Source organism: Pseudophryne corroboree, chromosome 6, assembly GCF_028390025.1.
Source record: "Pseudophryne corroboree isolate aPseCor3 chromosome 6, aPseCor3.hap2, whole genome shotgun sequence".
In the NCBI taxonomy this organism is placed as follows: Eukaryota; Metazoa; Chordata; class Amphibia; order Anura; family Myobatrachidae; genus Pseudophryne; species Pseudophryne corroboree.
Window position 1 is genome coordinate 507,720,473 of NC_086449.1, and position 22,877 is coordinate 507,743,349.

Consider the following 22,877-nt stretch of genomic DNA (forward strand, 5'->3'; position numbering starts at 1 on the left):
CTGCGCTGGAATAATGATGCTCTTCGGGCCGCTTTCTAGAATGGGCTCTCTGACCGTCTAAAGGACGAACTGATCATTAGGGACTTGCCAGATTCCTTAGAAGAGTTGATCTCACTCTGTGTAAAGGTGGATCTTCGTATGCAGGAACGAGGTGGTGAACGTAGTCGGACAGAACGATCCAGATTCCGGTCTCTCCCGACTAAGCAAACGATCACCCCAAGTCCAGACGAACCTATGCAAATTAATTGATCTCGGCTGTCCCCGGAAGAACGACGGCGCCATCGTGAGGGTAGACTCTGCCTCTACTGTGGAGCTGCGGATCACTTTCTCAAGTTTTGTAAGTCCCGTCCGGGAAACGGGCAGTCCTAGCTTGTTCCGGAGGAGTCGAGTTAGGGGTTACATCTAAACCTTCTCCAACAGTGGACTGTTTACTCTCCGTGTCTCTGTTTTCTGGGTCTATAGCCAAACCTGTTAAGGCCGTGCTGGACTCCGGGGCTGCAGGGAATTTTGTTTCTCTTTCTTGCGTCCAAAAACTGGGTTTACAGTTACAATCCGTCGAACGACCTATTACGCTGACTGCCATCAATGGTACCCAAATTTCTAATGGTCTTATTTCAAGTCGCACAGTGCCAATCAAACTGCAGGTTGGAGCTCTACATCAAGAACATCTGGAGTTCCTAGTGATTCGGGAGATGCCTCACGATCTGGTTCTTGGTCTTCCTTGGCTTAAAGTACACAACCCTCACGTCGACTGGAAGTCATCACAAATAGTATCTTGGAGTTCATTCTGTCATTCTAATTGTCTCACTCCTGTCTACCCGCTCCGTGTATCTTCCAAGTCGGATGAGGAGCTCATTCCGGAGGCCTATCGGGAGTTTGCAGATGTGTTTTCGGAACAGGCGGCCGATCAGTTACCACCCCATAGACACTGGGACTGTCCCATTGAGCTCATCCCAGGGAAGATGCCACCCCGGGGACGCATTTATCCTTTGTCATTGCCCGAGACCCAATCCATGTCGGACTTTATCAAGTCTAATCTGCAGAAAGGATTCATTCGCCCCTCTACTTCCCCGGCGGGAGCAGGCTTCTTTTTTTTGAAGAAGGAGGACGGAGGGTTGAGACCATGCATTGACTACCGCGGCTTAAATGAGATCACCATTAAGAACAAGTATCCTTTGCCGCTCATCACGGAACTATTTGATAGGGTTCGCGGAGCCCATGTCTTCACGAAGCTCGACTTAAGGGGAGCTTATAATTTGATTCGTATTCGACAGGGGGACGAATGGAAGACTGCCTTCAATTCCAGGGACGGGCATTACGAATATCTGGTAATGCCGTTTGTGCTCAGTAATGCCCCTGCCGTCTTCAAAGGTTTTGTGAATGAAATCTTCCGAGGTATGTTATACCTAAATGTAGTGGTATACTTGGATGACATTCTGATATATTCTAAGGATCTCACGGAGCATAGAATTCAGGTCAAGGAGGTACTTCTTCGTCTACGAAGGAATCATCTCTACGGTAATATCTCCAAATGTACCTTTGAGGTTCCTTCAATTCCATTTCTTGGTTACGTCATCTCAGGTATGGAGCTTCGCATGGATCCGGAAAAACTCACTGCTATTCGGGACTGGACTCAGCCTCTTTCTTTGAAAGCGGTACAAAGATTTCTGGGTTTTGCGAATTACTACCGGAAATTCATAAAGGGATTTTCTACCATTGTGGCACCTATTACTGCTCTAACCAAAAAGGGGTCTAACCCAAGTCACTGGTCTTCTGAAGCTGTAGCAGCGTTCGCCCAGTTGAAAGCAGCCTTTATGTCCGCTCCGGTACTCCAGCAACCGAATTTTTCAAAACTATTCTTCTGGAGGTCGATGCTTCCTCGGTCGGCATCGGTGCCGTGCTTTCCCCCCCTTTCTCCTGACGGGAAGTTACATCCATGTGGTTTCCATTCTCGCAAGTTCTCTCCTGCTGAACGAAACTACACCATCGGAGACCAGGAACTGTAGGCAATTAAATCTGCCCTGGAAGAATGGAAATATCTATTGGAAGGTGCTAAACACCTAATTACGATTTATACTGATCACAAGAACTTGCTGTATCTCAAGACACCCCAGTGCTTGAATCCCTGTCAAGCTAGATGGGCGCTCTTCTTCACTCGATTCTTGTTTGTCATTAAGTACCGGTCCGGGACGCTTAACACCAAAGCTGATGCTTTATCTCGTTCCTTGACGGCTTCAGATGAGGAGAACTGCGTTGGAAAGGCTTTGATTCTCAATCCAGTTTCTATTTCGGCAGCTCCCACCGCTTTGGGTCCTCCTCCTGGGAGAATGTCTGTACCAGCTGAATTTCGACCGAAGTTGTTGCAGTGGGCTCATACCTCCATGTTTTCCGGTCATCCTGGAGTTCAAAAACTGTGGGAGTTTCTACGAAGGTCATACTGGTGGGACACTATGAAGAAGGACATACAAGATTATGTCAACTCATGTCCTCAATGTGCTCAGCACAAAATTCTTCGTCTGCCTCCTGCAGGGTTGCTTCATCCACTGTCCATTCCTAAGAGGCCTTGGACCCATATCTCTATGGACTTTGTCACCGAACTGCCCCTCTCCAAGGGTCACAATACCGTGTGGGTGATTATTGACCGCTTTTCTAAAATGGCACATTTTGTTCCTTTGACCGGGTTACCGTCAGCTCCCAAATTGGCTTTATTATTTATCCGTGAACACTTCCGCCTGCATGGGTTACCTCAGGAAATAGTCTCTGATCTGCAAGATTCTGGAGGGCTCTCTGTTCAGCCTTACAAATAAAACTTAAGTTTTCATCTGCCTACCATCCTCAGACCAATGGGCAAACTGAACGCGTTAATCAAGATTTAGAGACTTTTCTCCGCGTTTATCTCTCTCCTTCGCAAGATGATTGGGTGGAACTGTTGCCCTGGGCCGAGTTTGCCCATAATCATTTGTACCACTCTTCGACTGGTGAGTCCCCATTCTTCATTAATTATGGATTCCATCCTCAAGTTCCAAAATTACCCGTCTGTCCTCCAGAAGATGTTCCTGCTGCAGCTTCTACTCTTCGGCACTTCAGTCAAATCTGGAGTAGGGTTCACGTTAACCTCAAGAAAATTTCCAGCCGCTACAAATTCTTTGCGGACAGGAAGCGATGGGCAGCTCCCCAATACAAAGTTGGTGATAGAGTATGGCTCTCTACCCGCAATCTCCATTTAAGAGTGCCCGCTATGAAGTTTGCCCGGAGGTTCATTGGTCCTTATCCCGTGTTGCAAGTTCTGAACCCGGTTGTCTGCAAATTGGGTTTGCCTTCCCACTTTCGGGTACCAAATTCCTTCCATGTTTCTCTTCTTCGTCCCCTTATTTTAAATCGGTTCCATTCAGAGTCACCTAGGCCAACCTCTGTAGAGACTGAAGCCGGAACGGAATTTGAAATTAAAGCTATTCTTGACTCTCGTTATTTTCACAAGAATCTGCAGTACTTGGTGGAATGGAAGGGTTATGGCCCTGAGGAGAGGAGCTGGGTCAAAGCTACTGATGTTACGGCCCCCCGACTGGTGCGGATCTTCCATTCCAGAAATCCAACAAAGCCCGGGAAGTGTCCAGGGGCCACTCCTGGAAGAGGGGGTACTGTCACACGCCAGGGGCAGCGGCCGCTGCGCTTACCCCTGCGTGGCTGCTGGTCCGTTTGGCGGTCCTCGTCTCCGGCGGTCCTCGGGTCCCGGCGTCTGGCTGGCGCGGCTCCCCGGAGCGTGGGCGCCGCCATGACAGCCGGCGTCACGTGGGCGGGGAGCAGGTGATGTCACGAACCCGCTTCACCAATCCAATAGAGGCGGGAGATTCAAAACTGGACGCCGGGCAGAGCCTCTGCGCCTGAGTATCGTCTCTTTTCTGAAGTGGGTGCCAGAGCCTCCCGTACGCAGTGTGTTTCCCAGCAGCTATACTCCAGTGCATCTAGCATTCAGGGTGCCTTCCTGCAGCACAGTCTCCAGTGATCCGAGCAACTAGTGTGTTCCTCTGCAGTGCAGTTGCCAGCACTCCCTGGATTCAGCAAGGCCTGCGGGCCGAACCAACTTTAGTGTTTCCAGCGTTCAGTGTCATTCACCATCGCTCACAAGTTCCTCATTCATCAGTATTCTTATACATCGCTCACCAATTCTTCAGTGTCATTCACATCGCTCACAAGTACCTCATTCATCAGTGTCTTTAAACATCGCTCACAAAGTGTCTTTCACCATCGCTCACAAGTTCTTCATTTATCTGTGTCTTTTAAACATCGCTCACAAATTCTTCAGTGTCTTTCATCATCACTCACAAGTTCTTCATTCATCAGTGTCTTTAAAACATCGCTCACAAATTCTTCAGTGTCATTTACCCATCGCTCACAAGTTCTTCATTCATCAGTGTCTTTAAACATCGCTCACAAAATTCTTCATTCATCAGTTGAACATTGCTTACGAATTCTCCAGTAACTTTTTGACATTGCCCACAAGTTCACTTTCTTTCATGTGCCGCTGTATTGCTCCCTTCCCTTAATAAAGTTCCTCAGCATTCTTTCACCTAACCTAACTATCAGAGTCTTGTATGAGGAAATCCTATATCCGACCATCCCTGCTCCGACCCACCTGTGGTTCCTTTTCCCGACCATCGGAAGAACCCCCGAGTCCACAACATCCCCAACCCAGGTCAGTGACACTAAGTATGGAACTATTATCACTCCATGGGTCTAAGATGAGCCATGATCAGACATCACTTTTTAGAGACATCACTTTTTGTGAATATCAGAGGCACTAATGAGAGACCAAGCGGCAGTGCCTGAGTGATAATGATTTTGTTTTACCGCAAACCGAAAGTACACCTGTGCGGTGGCCAAATTGGAATGTGTAAGCACGTATTCTTGAGATTCAGTGAAAGCCTGAATTCCTGTGGTTTAGACCCACAATCATTGACCACGACGATTCCATCTTGAATCTGTAGTAAATTACATACTGTTTGAGCCCCGTTAGGTTTCATATAGGTATGACTGAGCTGTCCAGCTTTGGTACTACAAAAAGATTGGTATAAAATCCCTGAATTTGTGTACCAGATGAATCAAAACTGCTGAGTCTACAAGAGACTGAGTAGTGGTCTACAACAATGCCTTCTTGTCTGCTAACACAGTTCAACGTGTCCTGAAAAAAGCACATCGATGGAAAACTATTGAACTGTATTGCGTAGTCTTTGAACCCGAAATTGCAGGGCCACCTATCTGTGTATGTTTGAAACAACGTCAGATGAAACGTTTGAGGACATGCTCGTACAACCGAAGAGCAGAGACAGGCTGGAATGCCGCCATGCCACTGGTGTGTCAGCTGGCTTTGTGTGTTGAAGACGGCAAGTGATTTGTTGAAAAGTACGTCCTCTACCACATGTACTGTGTACGGGTGTTCTTTGAGTACAGACTCGAAAGGACTGAGGTGTCAAAATTTGAACGCTGGACCAGCGTATTTCCTTTTAGGAACTTGGGCGTGCAACGGTAGGTAAAACAGACTATTCCCCAGTAGCTTGAGAAATGTAATTTGTTTTAATAATATATCGCCAGCATACGGCAACGCCACTATTTTTCGAATCGGTGCAATAGTACCGAGAACTTACTTGGCCAACATCTATAGATACCAGAGCCAAAAACTCAGTTGATTCGCAAAATGCGATTGTTTAGAAGTAAAGGATGGTCTGAGGAATGACCTGTTGTAGGTCTAACTTGAGCTGTGTTGCCTATGCAACTACAGCCAAGTTAACCCAAACCCCAACTAAAGCTAGTCTAAACAACACATCTGCTGCAGTATAAATGCACATTAGTAGGGCCCTCAGCTGATGCTGCAATGGATGTTAAAGAGTTTTTACAGCTGGGACTGAAATAGTTAACTTTGTAAAACTAAAGAGTCCAGTGGTGAGGAAATGCCAGTTAGTTTGGGAAAGGATAGTAAAACAGAATTCGCTTGCACAGAAAGCGTCTATCTGCATTTAATAAAACCTCATTTGTTTCCTGAGATATGCAGGACTGGCATTGAATGGTCATATTGTAACACAGAGTAAACCGGTTTACTTTGAGACAAAAAAATGACTACTTGTAGGAATGAACTATACTTGGACTTTTATACACCCTGCACAGTTCTAGTCTGAGCAGGGTGTATTACTGAACACCAGACTTAGCCGTCTCACGTTCTTCCGTGCAGTGGACAACTGTGACTGTAAACTAGCCATTACACCAGCCATCATCGTTCAAGGAGGATGAGGGCTGAGGTCCTTATAGGGACCCGTATCTACAAGACACACCATGCAAGTGGATGCTGTTCTAGTATCATGCATACATACAGCCATGAATGAGTTATTTTAACAAAAATAAACACATAAATAAATGAAGTGTGCATGAGAGCACCACTGGCACACACTATATACTGGTCAGTATGTGATTTACTGAAGTAACCCTACCAATACCCCTGCCCCCTCCAGTGGCCATGTGTTGTAGGGCTGACACCAAATTCTTGGAACAAGAATTAGGAATTCTAAAATAGTGTTCACAGCATGTAATTTGTTGTGAAGTTTTGTAAAACACCTACAGAGATGTGTGTGTGTGTGTGTGTGTATATATATATATACAGGTTGAGTATCCCTTATCCAAAATGCTTGGGACCAGAGGAATTTTGGATATCGGATTATTCCGTATTTTGGAATAATTGCATACCATAATGAGATATCATGGCGATGGGACCTAAATCTAAGCACAGAATGCATTTATGTTTCATATACACCTTATACACACAGTCTGAGGGCCATTTTAGCCAATATTTTTAATAACTTTGTGTATTAAACAAAGTTTGTGTACACTGAGCCACAGAAAACAAAGGTTTCACTATCTCACTCTCACTCGAAAAATTCCGTAATTCGGAATAATCCGTATTTCGGAATATTTGGATATGGGATACTCAACCTGTATATATTACAAAATATATGCTCATCATATGTTGAATAGTCTGTTTACCTATAGGTATGTGAACAGCACCAACACCTATGGTATGCTTAAGTTAAACACACCCTGTGCATGCAGGCTCACTATTGAGCTTAACTGGACTAGGGCCTTAAAATTTATATACACCCCCACAACTCTAACCCAGTGCAGAGTGGCAGATTGAGATGGATAAATACAGCCCCATGGCGGCAGCGTGAGCTGACCCTCTGCTCACTGCAGCGGCGGGGCAGCGCCTCGTGGGGAGCAGGGACTGTCTGACCCTGCACATATAGTAAAACCTCCCCCGCATCAATCGTGCTGTGCTGCGGCAGCGGGATCTGACCGCCGCGAGTACCTCAGTGGTGTCCTTTATCTCAGTGGAGCGGGACAGCGTTGCTGCTGAGATCCGGGGAGCAGTGACGGTGGCCAGCGGCAGCAGAGAAGTGGGCAGGTGCAGTGTAATGGGGAGAGCTGTCCTTCCACATGTTCCCAGGACGGTGGCAGCAGGAGCTGGCCGCCGCGTCTTGTGATTGAGTACTGGGGAGCGGTGGCAGTGGCCAGCGGTGGCAGAGAGAGCTGTCTGCGGCAGGGTAGCCTACAGCTCAACAACTTCCCCCACACACGGCGGGGCGGCAGCATGAATTGACCGCACCGCTATCCCCAGCAACCAAAACGCCCCCAGAGATTATTGAAGCTTAGTGGAGCGGCGGCAGCAGGGTCTGACCGACGCTGTTACAGTACAGTGTTATGTTCCACATCCACACCCGGACGGTGGCAGCAGGAGCTGACCGCCGAGCAGTTCCACAGCAGCGGGTCTGGGAAGAGGGTGTCGGGCGCAGCGCCTGTAACCTCCCCCAATAGTGAAATTACACATACACACATGGAGCGGCGGCAACGTGAGCTGACCGCCCGCTCCTTACCTCACCTGCCGGGATCTGGAGCCAATGACGGGACTTCTCTATAAGCTCCGTCCTGCTCCTGCAGCCAACAAGCCTTATGTTGCTATAGCAGCACAAAGTCCCGGACCCACGCCTCTTAGTAAGCTGGGAAGGGACTGTAGAAGAAAAATAAAAATAAAAAACTTAAAAATATAGTCTTGGAGACTTCAGTAACGTGTCCTCCCAGGTGAAGACACAAAAAACACTGAGGCATCAGGGAAATGAGGAGGAGGAGGAGGAGGGTTACACATTTAAATATTTAAATGTGTTTATCCCTGCTGACACACCGTCCATATCCCAAGAATACTCCAGTGACCCCTAGTGGATGAAAAAGAAAATTGTTTTGCCTGTTCCTGGTGCAGCCTCCCTAAAAGACGACACGGCTGGTAGTAAAATTGAGACTACACTCAAATCATTGTACACAGCTGCTGGGGTGGCCCATAGACCCCACTATTGCATGTGCGTGGGTCACTAAAGCCATTGCAAAATGGTCAGGTAACCTAATTGAGGGGTTAGATTCCTTATCTAGGGGTAATGTTGTCTTGCAGCATATACAGGACTCTGCGAACTTTATGGTGGAAGCCATAAAGGAAATAGGCGTGCTTAAGGCACGCACCACCGCTATGGCAGTGTCGGCACGCAGAGGCTTGTGGCTACGCCAGTGGACTGCTGACGCGGATTCCAGGAAAGGCAGGGGAGGCCTTGTTCGGAGATGAATTAGACAAATGGATCTCCACAGCTACTGCAGTTAAGTCTACGTATCTTCCTTCCGCAGCCCCCTCAACCAAGAAAACTTATTCAGCTTCTAAGTTACAGTCATTTCGGACGGCCAAATTAAAGGGCAAATCCAGAGGTGCTCCTACGTCCTCCAGCGGCGCAAGAGGTAAACCACCCAAACCGGGCAGGTGCTCAGGAACAGTGCCAGGCTCTGCTTCCTCAAAGACTACAGCATGACGGTGGACCACAATACCTGGAAGGCTTTCAGGTGGGAGCCCGACTACGATTCTTTAGTCAGATCTGGTCAAGTTCATGCCAGGATCCCTGGGTCATAAATCTTATTTCCCAGGGCTACAGACTGGAGTTCCAAGAGCTCACACATCACAGATTCTTGAAATCAGGCTTGCCAGTTTCACAAGAGGCAAGTATAACTTTACAACATGCCATCCAAAAACTGGTACAGACTCGCGTCATTGTTCCAGTTCCACCTCATCAGCTAAACAAGGGGTACTATTCCAACTTGTTTGTATTACCGAAACTGGATGGTTCGGTAAGACCAATTTTGAACCTCAAGTCGTTGAACCCGTACTTACGAGTGTTCAAGATGGAGTCTCTGAGAGCGGTGATCTCAGGTCTGGAGGAGGGGGAATTCCTAGTGTCTCTGGATATCATGGATGCGTACCTTCACATTCCGATCTGGCCACTTTATCAGGCATACCTATGGTTTGCACTGCAGGACTGTCACTACCAGTTCCAGGTCCTGCCATTTGATCTCTCCACGGCACCAAGGGTGTTCACAAAGGTGATGGCAGAGATGATGTTTCTACTCCGCAAACAGGGAGTGAATATAATTCCGTACCTGGACGATCTCCTGATAAAAGCACCGTCCAGGGAAAGATTGCTGGACTGCATTGCTCTCTCAACCAAACTTCTCCAGGATCATGGGTGGATTCTGAACCTTCCGAAATCTCACCTAGAGCCAACACGGAGGCTCCCATTCCTGGGAATGATACTGGATGCGGAATCGCAGAAGGTGTTCCTTCCGTTGGAAAAGGCCTTAGTGATCCAGTCTGGTTCGGGATGTCCTGAAGCCAGCATGCATATCGGTGCATCTGTGCATTCGCCTTCTGGGGAAAATGTTGGCCTCTTATGAGGCTCTTCAATACGGAAGGTTTCACGCAAGACCCTTCCAGCTCGATCTGTTAGACAGATGGGCCGGATCGCATCTTCACATGCACCAGAGGATCCGTCTGTCGCCAAAAGTCAGGATCTCCCTTCTGTGGTGGCTATAGACTTCTCACCTCGTCGAAAGTCGGAGGTTCGGAATTCAGAATTTAATTCGGTTAACCACAGACTCAAGTCTCAGAGGTTGGGGAGCAGTCACTCAGGGGGTGCAGTTTCAAGGAAGATGGTCCAGTCAGGAAGTTGTCCTTCCAATCAACATTCTGGAACTCAGGGCCATATACAACGCCCTTCTGCAGGCCTCACATTCTTCAAGATCAGGCCATTCAGGTCCAGTCGGACAATGTGACGGCAATATCGTACATAAACCGACAGGGCGGAACGTAAAGCAGAGCTGCATTGTCAGAGGTGTCAGTGAGAAACGCTGTGGCATTGTCAGCGGTCTTCATTCTGGGAGTAGGCAACTTGGAAGCAGACTTCCTCAGCAGACACGACCTGCACCCGGGGGAGTGGGGCCTTCAACCGGAAGGGTTCAGGTGCTTGACAAGTCGATGGGGATATCCACAGATAGATATGATGGCCTCTGGTCTCAAAAAGAAGCTCAAGTGGTATTGTTCCAGGTCGAGAGACCCACAGGCAGTGGCGGTAGACGCCCTGACGACTCCATGGGTCTATAAGACCGTGTACGTGTTTCCTCCACTTCCTCTGATCGCAAGAATTCTAAAGAGAATAAAAAGGGAAAAGGTTCAAGCAATTCTAATTGCTCCGGACTGGCCGAGTAAGGCCTTGTACGCAGACCTTCTGGAGATACTCCTCGAAGATCCGTGGACTCTTCCTCTTGACGAGTATCTTCTGCAACAGGGCCCGTTCGTCTGTCAGGACTTATCGCAGCTACGATTGACAGCATGGAAGTTGAACAGCTGATTCTAGATAGAAGAGGGATCCCTAACAAGGTTATCCCGACTATGATCCAAGCCAGGAAGGGGGTAACGTCTAAGCATTACCATCGTATTTGGAAGAAATATGTCTCATGGTGTGAGAGCATAAAATTTTCTGCGGTGGAATTCCATTTGGGATGTTTCCTGCTTTTTCTACAAGCAGGAGTGGGTGTGGGCCTGCGTCTGGTCTCCATAAAAGTCCAGATTTCGGCCTTGTCCATTTTCTTTCAGAAACAGTTGGCTTCTTTCCCTGAGGTCCAGACGTTCTTGAAAGGTGTTTTGCACATCCAACCTCCCTTTGTGCCTCCCACGGCATCTCGATGTGGTGCTGCATTTCCTCCAATCGGACTGGTTTGAACCGTTACAGGAGGTGGATGTAAAATATCTTACGTGGAAGACCGTCACACTGTTGGCCTTGGCTTCAGCAAGACGTTTGTCGGAGCTGGGGGCTTTGTCTCACAAAAGTCCCTATTTAACTTTCCATGAGGATAGAGCTGAGCTCAGAACTCGTCAGCAATTTCTTCCTAAGGTGGTGTCTGCATTTCACATCAACCAACCTATTGTGGTTCCGGTTGTCACCGACACCTCTGCTACTTCAAAGTCTTTGGATGTCGTGAGAGCTTTGAAGGTGTATCTGAATAGAACAGCTCGTCACAGAAAGACGGACTCGCTGTTTGTTCTTTATGATCCCAATAAGATTGGGTGTCCTGCTTCAAAGCAGACAATTGCATGCTGGATCAGACTTACTATTAGCATGCTTATTCCACGGCAAGTTTGCCATGTCCAAAATCTATACAGGCCCACTCTACTAGGTCGGTGGGTTCTTCTTGGGCAGCTGCCCAGGGTGTCTCTGCTTTACAGCTCTGCCGAGCAGCTACTAGGTCAAGTTCGAACACGTTTGCAAAGTTTTACAAGTTCGATACTTTGGCCTCTGAGGACCTTCAGTATGGTCAATCAGTTCTGCAGGATTATCAGCACTCCCACCCGGTTTGGGAGCTTTGGTACATCCCCATGGTACTAAATGGACCCCAGTATCCTCTAGGATGCAAGAGAAAATAGGATTTTAATTACCTACCGGTAGATCCTTTTCTCGTAGTCCGTAGAGAATACTGGGCGCCCGCCCAGTGCTTCGTTCTTCCTGCACTGTTGCTTGGTTAATGTTGGTTCAGCCGTTGCTGTTCTTGTTTCAAGTTTGGTTAGCTTGGCTTTCCTCTTGTTGTGTGTGCTGGTTCGGAATCTCACCACTATCCTTATCTATCCTTCTCTCGAAGTATGTCCGTTTTCTCGGGCATAGAGGGAGGAGCCAGCCCACACTATCAAATTCTTAAAGTGCCCATGGCTCCTAATGGACCCATCTATACCCATGGTACTAAATGGAGCCCAGTATCCTCTACGGACTACGAGAAAATGATTTACAGGTAGGTAATTAAAATCCTGTTTTTACAACTACCAATATGTCCATGTTTTTTCAAAACTGTCCTATTTGGTTTTTTTTATTAAATTTTCTCACTGTGTTATGTTAATATTTTTTTTTTTAACGGCTTTAAATAGTATATTAACCGCATTAACATAGAAACATAGAATTTGACACAAGATAAGAACCACTTGACCCATCTTATCTGCTCCTTTTTTACCATATTTTTCCCTCAGATTTTATTTGATCCTAAATTGCTCTACCACCTCTCATGGGAGGCTATTCCACTTGTCCACTATCCTTTCTGTGAAGTAATTTTATCTTCAAATTTCTCCTGAACCTACCTCCCTCCAGTTTCAGTGCATGTCCTTGTGTTCTAATACTTCATTTGAACAATGTTTCCAACCACCTTTTACTGTTAAAAACCCTTGATATATTTGAAGGTTTGTCATGTGTCCCCCTTTCCCTTTTCTCCTCCAGACTATACATATTGAGATTTTTTTTTTGTCTTTCTGGTTATGTTTTGTGATGTAGGTCATGCACCATTTTAGTTGCCTTTCTTTGTACAGTCTCTAATGTACTAATATTCTTCTGAAGCTATGGCCTCCAGAATTGGACACCAGAATAGATGAGGCCGTACCAATGACCTATACAGTGGCATTATTACTTCTTTCTTTCTGATGCTGATTCCTCTCCCTATGCAGCCAAGCATCTGACTAGCCTTCCTCATTGCTTTTGTTACTTTGCTTACCTGCCTTTAAGTCACCTGAAATAGTGACTCCTAATGCCGTTCCTCCTCAGTAGTTTCCAGTATAGTACCATTAATACTATATGTAGCCTTTGTATTTTTGAGACCCAAGTGTATGATTTTGCGTTTTTGGCAATAAACTGTAATTGCTATGCTCTTGACCAATCCTTTAGTTTAACTAGATCATCAATCATTTGTTGTACCCCTCCTGGTGTGTCTACCCTGTTGCATACCTTTATGTTATCTGCAAAAAGGCATATTTTCCCTTTAATGCCATCTACAATGTCACCAATAAAGATATTAAAAATTACTGTCCAAGTACAAATCTTTGTGGTGCTCCACTGTTAACATTTGCCTCCTGTGAATGCACTCCATTTACTACAACTCTCTGTTTTCTAGCCTGCAACCAAGATCTTATCCATTCAACCATCTTAGTCTCCAATCCCATGCTTTCAAGTTTTATTTAGATTGCTGCGATATGGGACAGTGTCAAAAGCCTTACTAAAGTCCAGATAAACTATATCTACAGGAAAATAATAAAATAAATCTAAGAAACACAGCGCTTTATGATTATACCACCAAGAAATCTGTTAATTACTAACAAACACACCAAATCCCTGCTGTTCCCACCGGTGGTACTGTTCCACCAATTACTAGAAAGCACAAATGATATTGATGAAGGGAGCGCTGGAACAGGGTCAATTTGTATCACACATTTATTACAATCCACATATAAACAGCAGATAAAAACAAGAATAATATCCGGATATTAAAACAATATAGTGCACTTAATATCCAATCCCATGCCCTGAGCTCAAATTAATAAATGTGTGTTCATGTAAAAAAGTTCTGTTCAACCTCCGCTTATTCACATTGATTGTAACTAACTGTAGCCACGTTGTGATGGAAATAAGATTAGATTGGATACAGAAGTCCCTTTTGTATCCAGCCAAGTTGTTAGTCACTAAAGAAACTCTTTGATGCGTAGCGGAAGGGGGAGAGCGCTGTGTAGTGAGTATATGCACAGCGGTATGCTACGACCCCTTATAAATCCCAGCCGCAGCGCGTCTCAAAGGGATACTCACAGCCACCTCGGCTTCCCTTGGGGTGCGGACCACCTTTGCTCGGTCCCGCTATTGCTTTGTCCCAAGTCGTAATTCTCATCAGCACTCTATGCGGCAACGGGATCAGTTTGTAGAGCAATTCAGGGCACCGGAATCCAAGTAGTGAAGCCTAGGTGGCTGTGAGTATCCCTTTTGAGACGCGCTGCGGCTGGGATTTATAAGGGGTCGTAGCATACCGCTGTGCATACACTCACTACACAGCGCTCTCCCCCTTCCGCTACGCATCAAAGAGTTTCTTTAGTGACTGTAACAACTTGGCTGGATACAAAAGGGACGTCTGTATCCAATCTAATCTTACTTCTATCACAACGTGGCTACAGTTAGTTACAATCAATGTGAATAAGCGGAGGTTGAACGGACCTTTTTTACATGAACAGACATTTATTAATTTGAGCTCAGGGCATGGGATTGGATATTAAGTGCACTATATTGTTTTAATATCCGGATATTATTCTTGTTTTTATCTGCTGTTTATATGTGGATTGTAATAAGTGTGTGATACAAATTGACCCTGTTCCAGCGGTCCCTTGATCAATATCATTTGTATATCTACAGGCCCACCTTTGTCGATTTACTTTAGTCACTCTGTCAAAAAGTCAATAAGGTTTGTTTGACATGATTCCCCCCTCCCCCCCCCCCCCCCCCCCCCCCCCCAGTGAATCCATGCTGTTTGGGATCCTGTAAATTGCAGGATTTGAGATAACCTACAACTCTTTTAAGAGCGTTTTCATCAGATTTCCTACTACTGATGTTAGGATCACTGGTCGGTAGTTGCTTGCCTCTTCCTTGCTTCCACTTTTGTGCAGTGGGACTACATTCGCTCTTTTCCAGTCCTGTAGCTAGTGACTAATTGAATAATTCTGTTAATGGTGCTACCAGCACCCCTTTAAGCTCTTTTAGTATCCTTGGATGTATCCCATCTGGCTTCATTGATTTATCTACTTTCAGCTTTGAGAGTTCTGTTAGGACCTTCTCTGTAAATGTACTTGTTTCATTTCTCTGACGTCCTAGTGGATGCTGGGGACTCCGAAAGGACCATGGGGAAATAGCGGCTCCGCAGGAGACTGGGCACAAAAGTAAAAGCTTTAGGACTAGCTGGTGTGCACTGGCTCCTCCCCCCATGACCCCCCTCCAAGCCTCAGTTAGATTTTTGTGCCCGAACGAGAAGGGTGCAATCTAGGTGGCTCTCCTGAGCTGCTTAGAGTAAAAGTTTAAATTAGGTTTTTTATTTTCAGTGAGTCCTGCTGGCAACAGGCTCACTGCATCGAGGGACTAAGGGGAGAAGAAGCAAACTCACCTGCGTGCAGAGTGGATTGGGCTTCTTAGGCTACTGGACATTAGCTCCAGAGGGACGATCACAGGCCCAGCCATGGATGGGTCCCAGAGCCGCGCCGCCGTCCCCCTTACAGAGCCAGAAGAGCAGAAGAGGTCCGGAAAATCGGCGGCAGAAGACGTCCTGTCTTCAATAAGGTAGCGCACAGCACCGCAGCTGTGCACCATTGCTCTCAGCACACTTCACACTCCGGTCACTGAGGGTGCAGGGCGCTGGGGGGGGCGCCCTGAGACGCAATAAAAATACCTTAGATGGCAAAAAATACATCACATATAGCTCCTGGGCTATATGGATGCATTTAACCCCTGCCAGAATACATAGAAAAACGGGAGATAAGGCCGCCGATAAGGGGGCGGAGCCTATCTCCTCAGCACACTGGCGCCATCTTCCCTCACAGCTCCGTTGGAGGGAAGCTCCCTCGCTCTCCCCTGCAGTCACTACACTACAGAAAGGGTTAAAAAAGAGAGGGGGGGCACTGATTACGCGCAGTATTAAAGATACAACAGCTATAAGGGGAAAAACACTTATATAAGGTTATCCCTGTGTATATATATAGCGTTCTGGTGTGTGCTGGCAAACTCTCCCTCTGTCTCCCCAAAGGGCTAGTGGGGTCCTGTCCTCTACCAGAGCATTCCCTGTGTGTGTGCTGTATGTCGGTACGTTTGTGTCGACATGTATGAGGAGAAAAATGAGGTGGAGACGGAGCAGATTGCCTGTAATAGTGATGTCACCCCCTAGGGGGTCGACACCTGAGTGGATGAACTGTTGGAAGGAATTACGTGACAGTGTCAGCTCTGTATAAAAGACAGTGGTTGACATGAGACAGCCGGCTACTCAGCTTGTGCCTGTCCAGACGTCTCATAGGCCGTCAGGGGCTCTAAAGCGCCCGTTACCTCAGATGGCAGATATAGACGCCGACACGGACGGTGAAGAGACAAATGTGACTTCCAGTAGGGCCACATGTTACATGATTGAGGCAATGAAAAATGTTTTACACATTTCTGATAAACGAGTACCACCAAAAAGGGGTATTATGTTCGGTGAGGAAAAACTACCTGTAGTTTTCCTGAATCTGAGAAATTAAATGAGGTGTGTGATGATGCGTGGGTTTCCCCCGATAACAACTGATAATTTCTAAAATGTTATTGGCATTATATCCTTTCCCGCCAGAGGTTAGGGTGCGTTGGGAAACACCCCCTAGGGTGAATAAAGCGCTCACACGCTTGTAAGGGCTCTACCCTCTCCTGAGATGGCCGCCCTTAAGGATCCTGCTGATAGAAAGCAGGAGGGTATCCTAAAATGTATTTACACACATACTGGTGTTATACTGCGACCAGCAATCGCCTCAGCCTGGATGTGCAGTGCTGGGTTGGCGTGGTCGGATTCCCTGACTGAAAATATTGATACCCTAGATAGGGACAGTATATTTTTGCCTATAGAGCATTTAAAAGATGCATTTCTATATATGCGTGATGCACAGCGGAATATTTGCCGACTGGCATCAAGTCTAAGTGCGTTGTCCATTTCTGCCAGTAGAGGGTTATGGACACGACAGTGGTCAGGTGATGCGGATTCCAAACGGCATTTGGAAGTATTGCCTTATTAAGGGGAGGAGTTATTTGGGGTCGGTCTTTCAGACCTGGTGGCCACGGCAACAGCTGGGAAATCCACGTTTGTACCCCAGGTCGCCTCTCAACATGAGAAGACGCCGTATTATCAGGCGCAGTCTTTTCGTGGACAAGCGGGCAAAAGGTTCCTCATTTCTGCCCGTGACAGAGGCAGAGGAAAAGGGCTGCAGAAATCAGCCAGTTCCCAGGAACAGAAACCCTCTCCCGCCTCTGCCAAGCCCTCAGTATGACGCTGGGGCTTTACAAGCAGAATCGGACACGGTGGGGGCCCGTCTCAATGAATTTCAGCGCGCAGTGGTCTCACTCGCAAGTAGACCCCTGGATCCTTCAGGTGATATCTCAGGGGTACAAATTGGAATTCGAGACGTCTCCCCCTCGCCGTTTCCTAAAGTCGGCTTTACCGAGGTCTCCTTCTGACAGGGAGACAGTTTTGGAAGCCATTCACAAGCTGTATTCCCAGCAGGTGATAATCAAGGTACCCCTCCTGCAACAGGGAACGGGGTATTATTCCACACTGTTGTGGTACCGAAGCCGGACGGCTCGGTGAGACCGATTCTAAATCTAAAATCTTTGAACACTTACATACAGAGGTTCAAATTCAAGATCGAGTCACTCTGAGCAGTGATTGCGAACCTGGAAGAAGGGGACTACATGATGTCTCGGGACATCAAGGATGCTTACCTTCATGTCCAAATTTACCCTTCTCACCAAGGGTACCTCAGGTTTATGGTACAGAACTGTCACTATCAGTTCAGACGCTGCCGTATGGATGGTCCACGGCACCCCGGGTCTTTACCAAGGTAATGGCCGAAATGATGATATTCCTTCGAAGGAAGGGAATTTCAGTTATCCCTTACTTGGACGATTCCCTGATAAGGGTAAGATCCAGGGAACAGTTGGAGGTCGGTGTAGCACTATCTCAGGTAGTGTTGCGGCAGCACGATTGGATTCTCAATATTCCAAAATCGCAGCTGGTTCCGACGACTCGTCTTCTGTTCCTAGGGATGATCCTGGACACAGTCCAGAAAAAGGTGTTTCTCCCGGAGGAGAAAGCCAGGGAGTGTTCCGAGCTAGTCAGGAACCTCCTAAAACCGAGCCAAGTCTCAGTGCATCAATGCACAAGGGTTCTGGAAAAAATGGTGGCTTCCTACGAAGCAATCCCATTCGGCAGATTCCACGCAAGAACTTTCCAGTGGGACCTGCTGGACAAATGGTCCGGGTCGCATCTTCAGATGCATCAGCGGATAACCCTGTCACCAAGAACAAGGGTGTCCCTCCTGTGGTGGTTGCAGAGTGCTCATCTTCTAGAGGGCCGCAGATTCGGCATTCAGGACTGGGTCCTGGTGACCACGGATGCCAGCCTGCGAGGCTGGGGAGCAGTCACACAGGGAAGGATTTTCCAGGGCTTATGGTCAAGCCTGGAGACATCACTTCACATAAATATCCTGAAGCTAAGGGCCATTTACAATGCTCTAAGCTTAGCAAGACCTCTGCTTCAAAGTCAGCCGGTGTTGATCCAGTCGGACAACATCACGGCAGTCACCCACGTAAACAGACAGGGTGGCACAAGAAGCAGGAGGGTAATGGCAGAAGCTGCAAGGATTCTTCGCTGGGCGGAAAATCATGTGATAGCACTGTCAGCAATTCCGGGAGTGGACAACTGGGAAGCAGACTTCCTCAGCAGACACGACCTCCACCCGGGAGAGTGGGGACTTCACCCAGAAGTCTTCCACATGATTATAAACCGTTGGGAAAAACTCGACAGGTATTGCGCCAGGTCAAGGGACCCTCAGGCAATAGCTGTAGACGCTCTGGTAACACCGTGGGTGTACCAGTCAGTGTATGTGTTCCCTCATCTGCCTCTCATACCCAAGGTACTGAGATTGATAAGATGGAGAGTAGTAAGCACTATATTCGTGGCTCCGGATTGGCCAAGAAGGACTTGGTAACCGGAACTTCAAAAGATGCTCACGGAGGATCCGTGGCCTCTACCTCTAAGAAGGGACCTGCTTCAGCAAGGACCCTGTCTGTTCCAAGACTTACCGCGACTGCGTTTGACGACATAGCGGTTGAACGCCGGATCCTGAAGGAAAAAAGGCATTCCGGATGAGGTCATCCCTATCCTGATCAAAGCCAGGAAGGATGTAACCGCAAAACATTATCACCGCATTTGGCGAAAATATGTTGCGTGGTGCGAGGCCAGTAAGGCCCGACGGAGGAAATTCAACTGGGTCGATTCCTACATTTCCTGCAAACAGGAGTGTCTATGGGCCTGAAATTGGGGTCCATTAAGGTTCAAATTTCGGCCCTGTCAATTTTCTTCCAAAAAGAACTAGCTTCAGTCCCTGAAGTTCAGACGTTGTAAAAGGGGTACTGCATATACAGCCTCCTTTTGTGCCTCCAGTGGCACCTTGGGATCTCAATGTAGTTTTTGGGTTCCAAAAAGTCACATTGGTTCGAACCACTTAAATCTGTGGAGTTAAAATATCTCACATGGAAAGTGGTCATGCTGTTGGCCCTGGCCTGGGCCAGGCGCGTGTCAGAATTGGCGGCTTTATCCTGTAAAAGCCCTTATCTGATTTTCCATTCGAACAGGGCGGAATTGAGGACTCGTCCTCAGTTTCTCCCTAAGGTGGTTTCAGCGTTTCTCCTGAACCAACCTATTGTGGTGCCTGCGGCTACTAGGGACTTGGAGGACTCCAAGTTGCTAGACGTTGTCAGTGCCCTGAAAATATATGTTTCCAGGACGGCTGGAGTCAGAAAATCTGACTCGCTGTTTATCCTGTATGCACCCAACAAGCTGGGTGCTCCTGCTTCTAAGCAGACTATTGCTCGTTGGATTTGTAGTACAATTCAGCTTGCACATTCTGTGGCAGGCCTGCCACAGCCAAAAATCTGTAAATGCCCACTCCACAAGGAAGATGGGCTCATCTTGGGCGGCTGCCCGAGGGGTCTCGGCTTTACAACTTTGCCGAGCAGCTACTTGGTCAGGAGCAAATACGTTTGTAAAATTCTACAAAATTGATACCCTGGCTGAGGAGGACCTGGAGTTCTCTCAATTGGTGCTGCAGAGTCATCCGCACTCTCCCGCCCGTTTGGGAGCTTTGGTATAATCCCCATGGTCCTTTCGGAGTCCCCAGCATCCACTAGGACGTCAGAGAAAATAAGAATTTACTTACCGATAATTCTATTTCTCATAGTCCGTAGTGGATGCTGGGCGCCCATCCCAAGTGCGGATTGTCTGCAATACTTGTACATAGTTACAAAAATCGGGTTATTATTGTTGTGAGCCATCTTTTCAGAGGCTCCTCTGTTATGCTGTTAACTGGGTTCAGATCACAGGTTGTACGGTGTGATTGGTGTGGCTGGTATGAGTCTTACCCGGGATTCAAAATCCTTCCTTATTGTGTACGCTCGTCCGGGCACAGTATCCTAACTGAGGCTTGGAGGAGGGTCATAGGGGGAGGAGCCAGTGCACACCAGCTAGTCCTAAAGCTTTTACTTTTGTGCCCAGTCTCCTGCGGAGCCGCTATTTCCCCATGGTCCTTTCGGAGTCCCCAGCATCCACTACGGACTATGAGAAATAGACGTATCGGTAAGTAAATTCTTATTTTTTCTGAATATCCCTGCAACTTAACTGAGGCCCCTTCCCCTCTCTTTCAGTAGTGAATACTGAGGAAAAATAATTAACATGATCCGCTATTACATTGTCTCCTTCAACAAGACTCCCAGTCTCTGTCTTTAGTCTTATTATACTGCCTTTTGTTTTTCTCCTTTCGCTTATATACCTAAAAAAAAAAAAAAGTTTTGCATCCTTTACCCACTGACTGGGCCATTTTCTCCTCAGCGTGTGCCTTTGCACATCTGAATACCTTCTTAGTCTCCTTCTGTCTAACAATATATATCTGTTTGTCTTCATTATTTTGTGTCTGCTTATGGTTCGTAAAAGCCATCTTTTTTGCTTTCACAGTACTTGCTGCTTCTTTCGCAAACCACACTTGCTTCCTTTTCCTTGTGTTTTTCCTAACAACTATTACAAAGGTCTCTTGCCCTTTCTATTTCACTTTGTAATGTTTCCTACCTCTCCTGCACTCCTTCCAAGTTCCTCTACTCTGCAGTGTGATTTTGCCCATAACCTTAATAAATGGTTATGTTTAAGTTTATGATTTATTAAGGTGTACGTTGTCAGGCTATCGTGGTCTCGAATATAGGATCACATCCCGCACTCACTCTGGAAGACACACTTTTGTTAAATCCAGCATTTTGTAAGCATGTGCTGTGACAGCTGCCAATGCAGTCCTCATTGCTATGTTTTACATCACTGTTTTTAGGATCACTACCTCTTTGTTCACCAGAATTGCAGTAAACAGGCAGGCACGTCTATAATCACCTATGTGTATACTCCCTTAATATTTGAGAACATACAGATTTTTAGATTCAATTAAAATGTGTGCAAAATCCTTTCAAGGTTATGAAACCTATTGTTTGTTCACATTTATTCTACTGTAAGTGGGTTTTTTTCTGCAGTTTGACATGAAGAATTGTTTGACTTGCAGGTTTGTGTTCCAAAGCTAAAACACAAAGTGAGCGGCCAGCAGAAGAAAGGAGAAAGCGGGTGCTCCTCCCCAGAGCTGGATAACCAGGACTCTTCTGGGAGTGAAGGTAAGATTTCATATACACAGTGACACCACTTAGTTTAAATAAATAAAAAAAATATGTGCACTCATTTAATGTAGGAATAAAACGAAATAGCTCTAAAGCCTTCTATATTAAGAAGCTGTATCCAGGAGATCATCTCTAGTATGCAAATAAAAACCATGATGTACGTGAAAAACCATCCATAGTTTATTTAAAAATACTCTTCTGTTAATCACTAAAATTTAAATTTAGTCCATTAGAATGATGGCATGACATTTATGGTGGAAAAAAATCTATCCCTCCCATAGCTCCCACTGGTATCCCTCTCATTGCATCTCTATCCTTCACTGTCACCTCTCTAATCTACTGTCCCTACTCCCACCCACTTACTTTTTCATAGGCCACTCTATGGCAGCTGTCTTCATATAGTTCAGACATGAGTAAATATAAATGCACTTCCAGTTAGAACGTGCGAACGGGTCGGAATGAACCCCATAAGCTCATGTTTCAGTGCATCCTTGTATAACAATTTCTCATATGGCTGCATAATATGATGGCGCATATAAAAAATGGTTACTAATAATCCACTTGCAGAAGTGATATAAATCAGTATATAGTACACATTCATTTTTAATTATATAACTAACCAAAAATGCTTTGACAATAAACGTATAGTTTTGTGTTCCGGATAAATAGACACTTACATGCAGCAGAACTACGTTATCTTGGTCTTTCTGGTGTGCAAATAATACAGCACGGCCCAGTATTTTAAGTGTATTCTCACTGCTCTTTCAGGACACCTAATAACTCACAGCACTAGAAGCAGAAAGAAGGTGGCAGACCATGGGGAGCTTCAGAGTGCCATAGAGTCTATCAGAAGAACCCAAGAAGAAATAAATAGGTGAGTATTTGCTTATGTTTCCTGTACTAGAGTGTACCGTTTGTTTATCGTGCTCTCTGTTTCATGGCTATTACATACATGTCATATTTATGTACTTAATGTTATCCTTTTCTTTCTTTAGAGTACAAATTATGGACTATATTCTGGGGTCTCACAATGTACACAATTAATGTACCATAGGCTTTTAAAATTGTCTACCGTCTTAAATAGAAAAAATGTCTTCTATTTTGGTAGGGTAATTATTTCTTCAGGCTATCCTTGGAGTTTCTCATATCCATTGTAGATTTTATTGTCTATTTCGTATTGGATTCTCTTGTACT

At 46.3% G+C, this 22,877-nt stretch overlaps 1 protein-coding gene across 13 annotated transcripts in view; it reads left to right on the forward strand.

Annotated features, from left to right (window-relative positions):
- OSBPL8 (oxysterol binding protein like 8) overlaps window positions 1-22,877 on the forward strand; it is a 425,114-nt gene that overhangs the window by 397,213 nt on the left and 5,024 nt on the right. For all 13 annotated transcript variants that reach the window (XR_010179465.1, XM_063927418.1, XM_063927415.1 and 10 more), the window contains 2 exons: window positions 21,575-21,680; window positions 22,452-22,557. Coding sequence is in view for 12 of the 13 variants with exons in the window: in XM_063927418.1 (XP_063783488.1) it covers window positions 21,575-21,680; window positions 22,452-22,557 (212 nt within the window). In the remaining variant the exon portion in view is untranslated. The remainder of the gene's footprint in view (window positions 1-21,574; window positions 21,681-22,451; window positions 22,558-22,877) is intronic.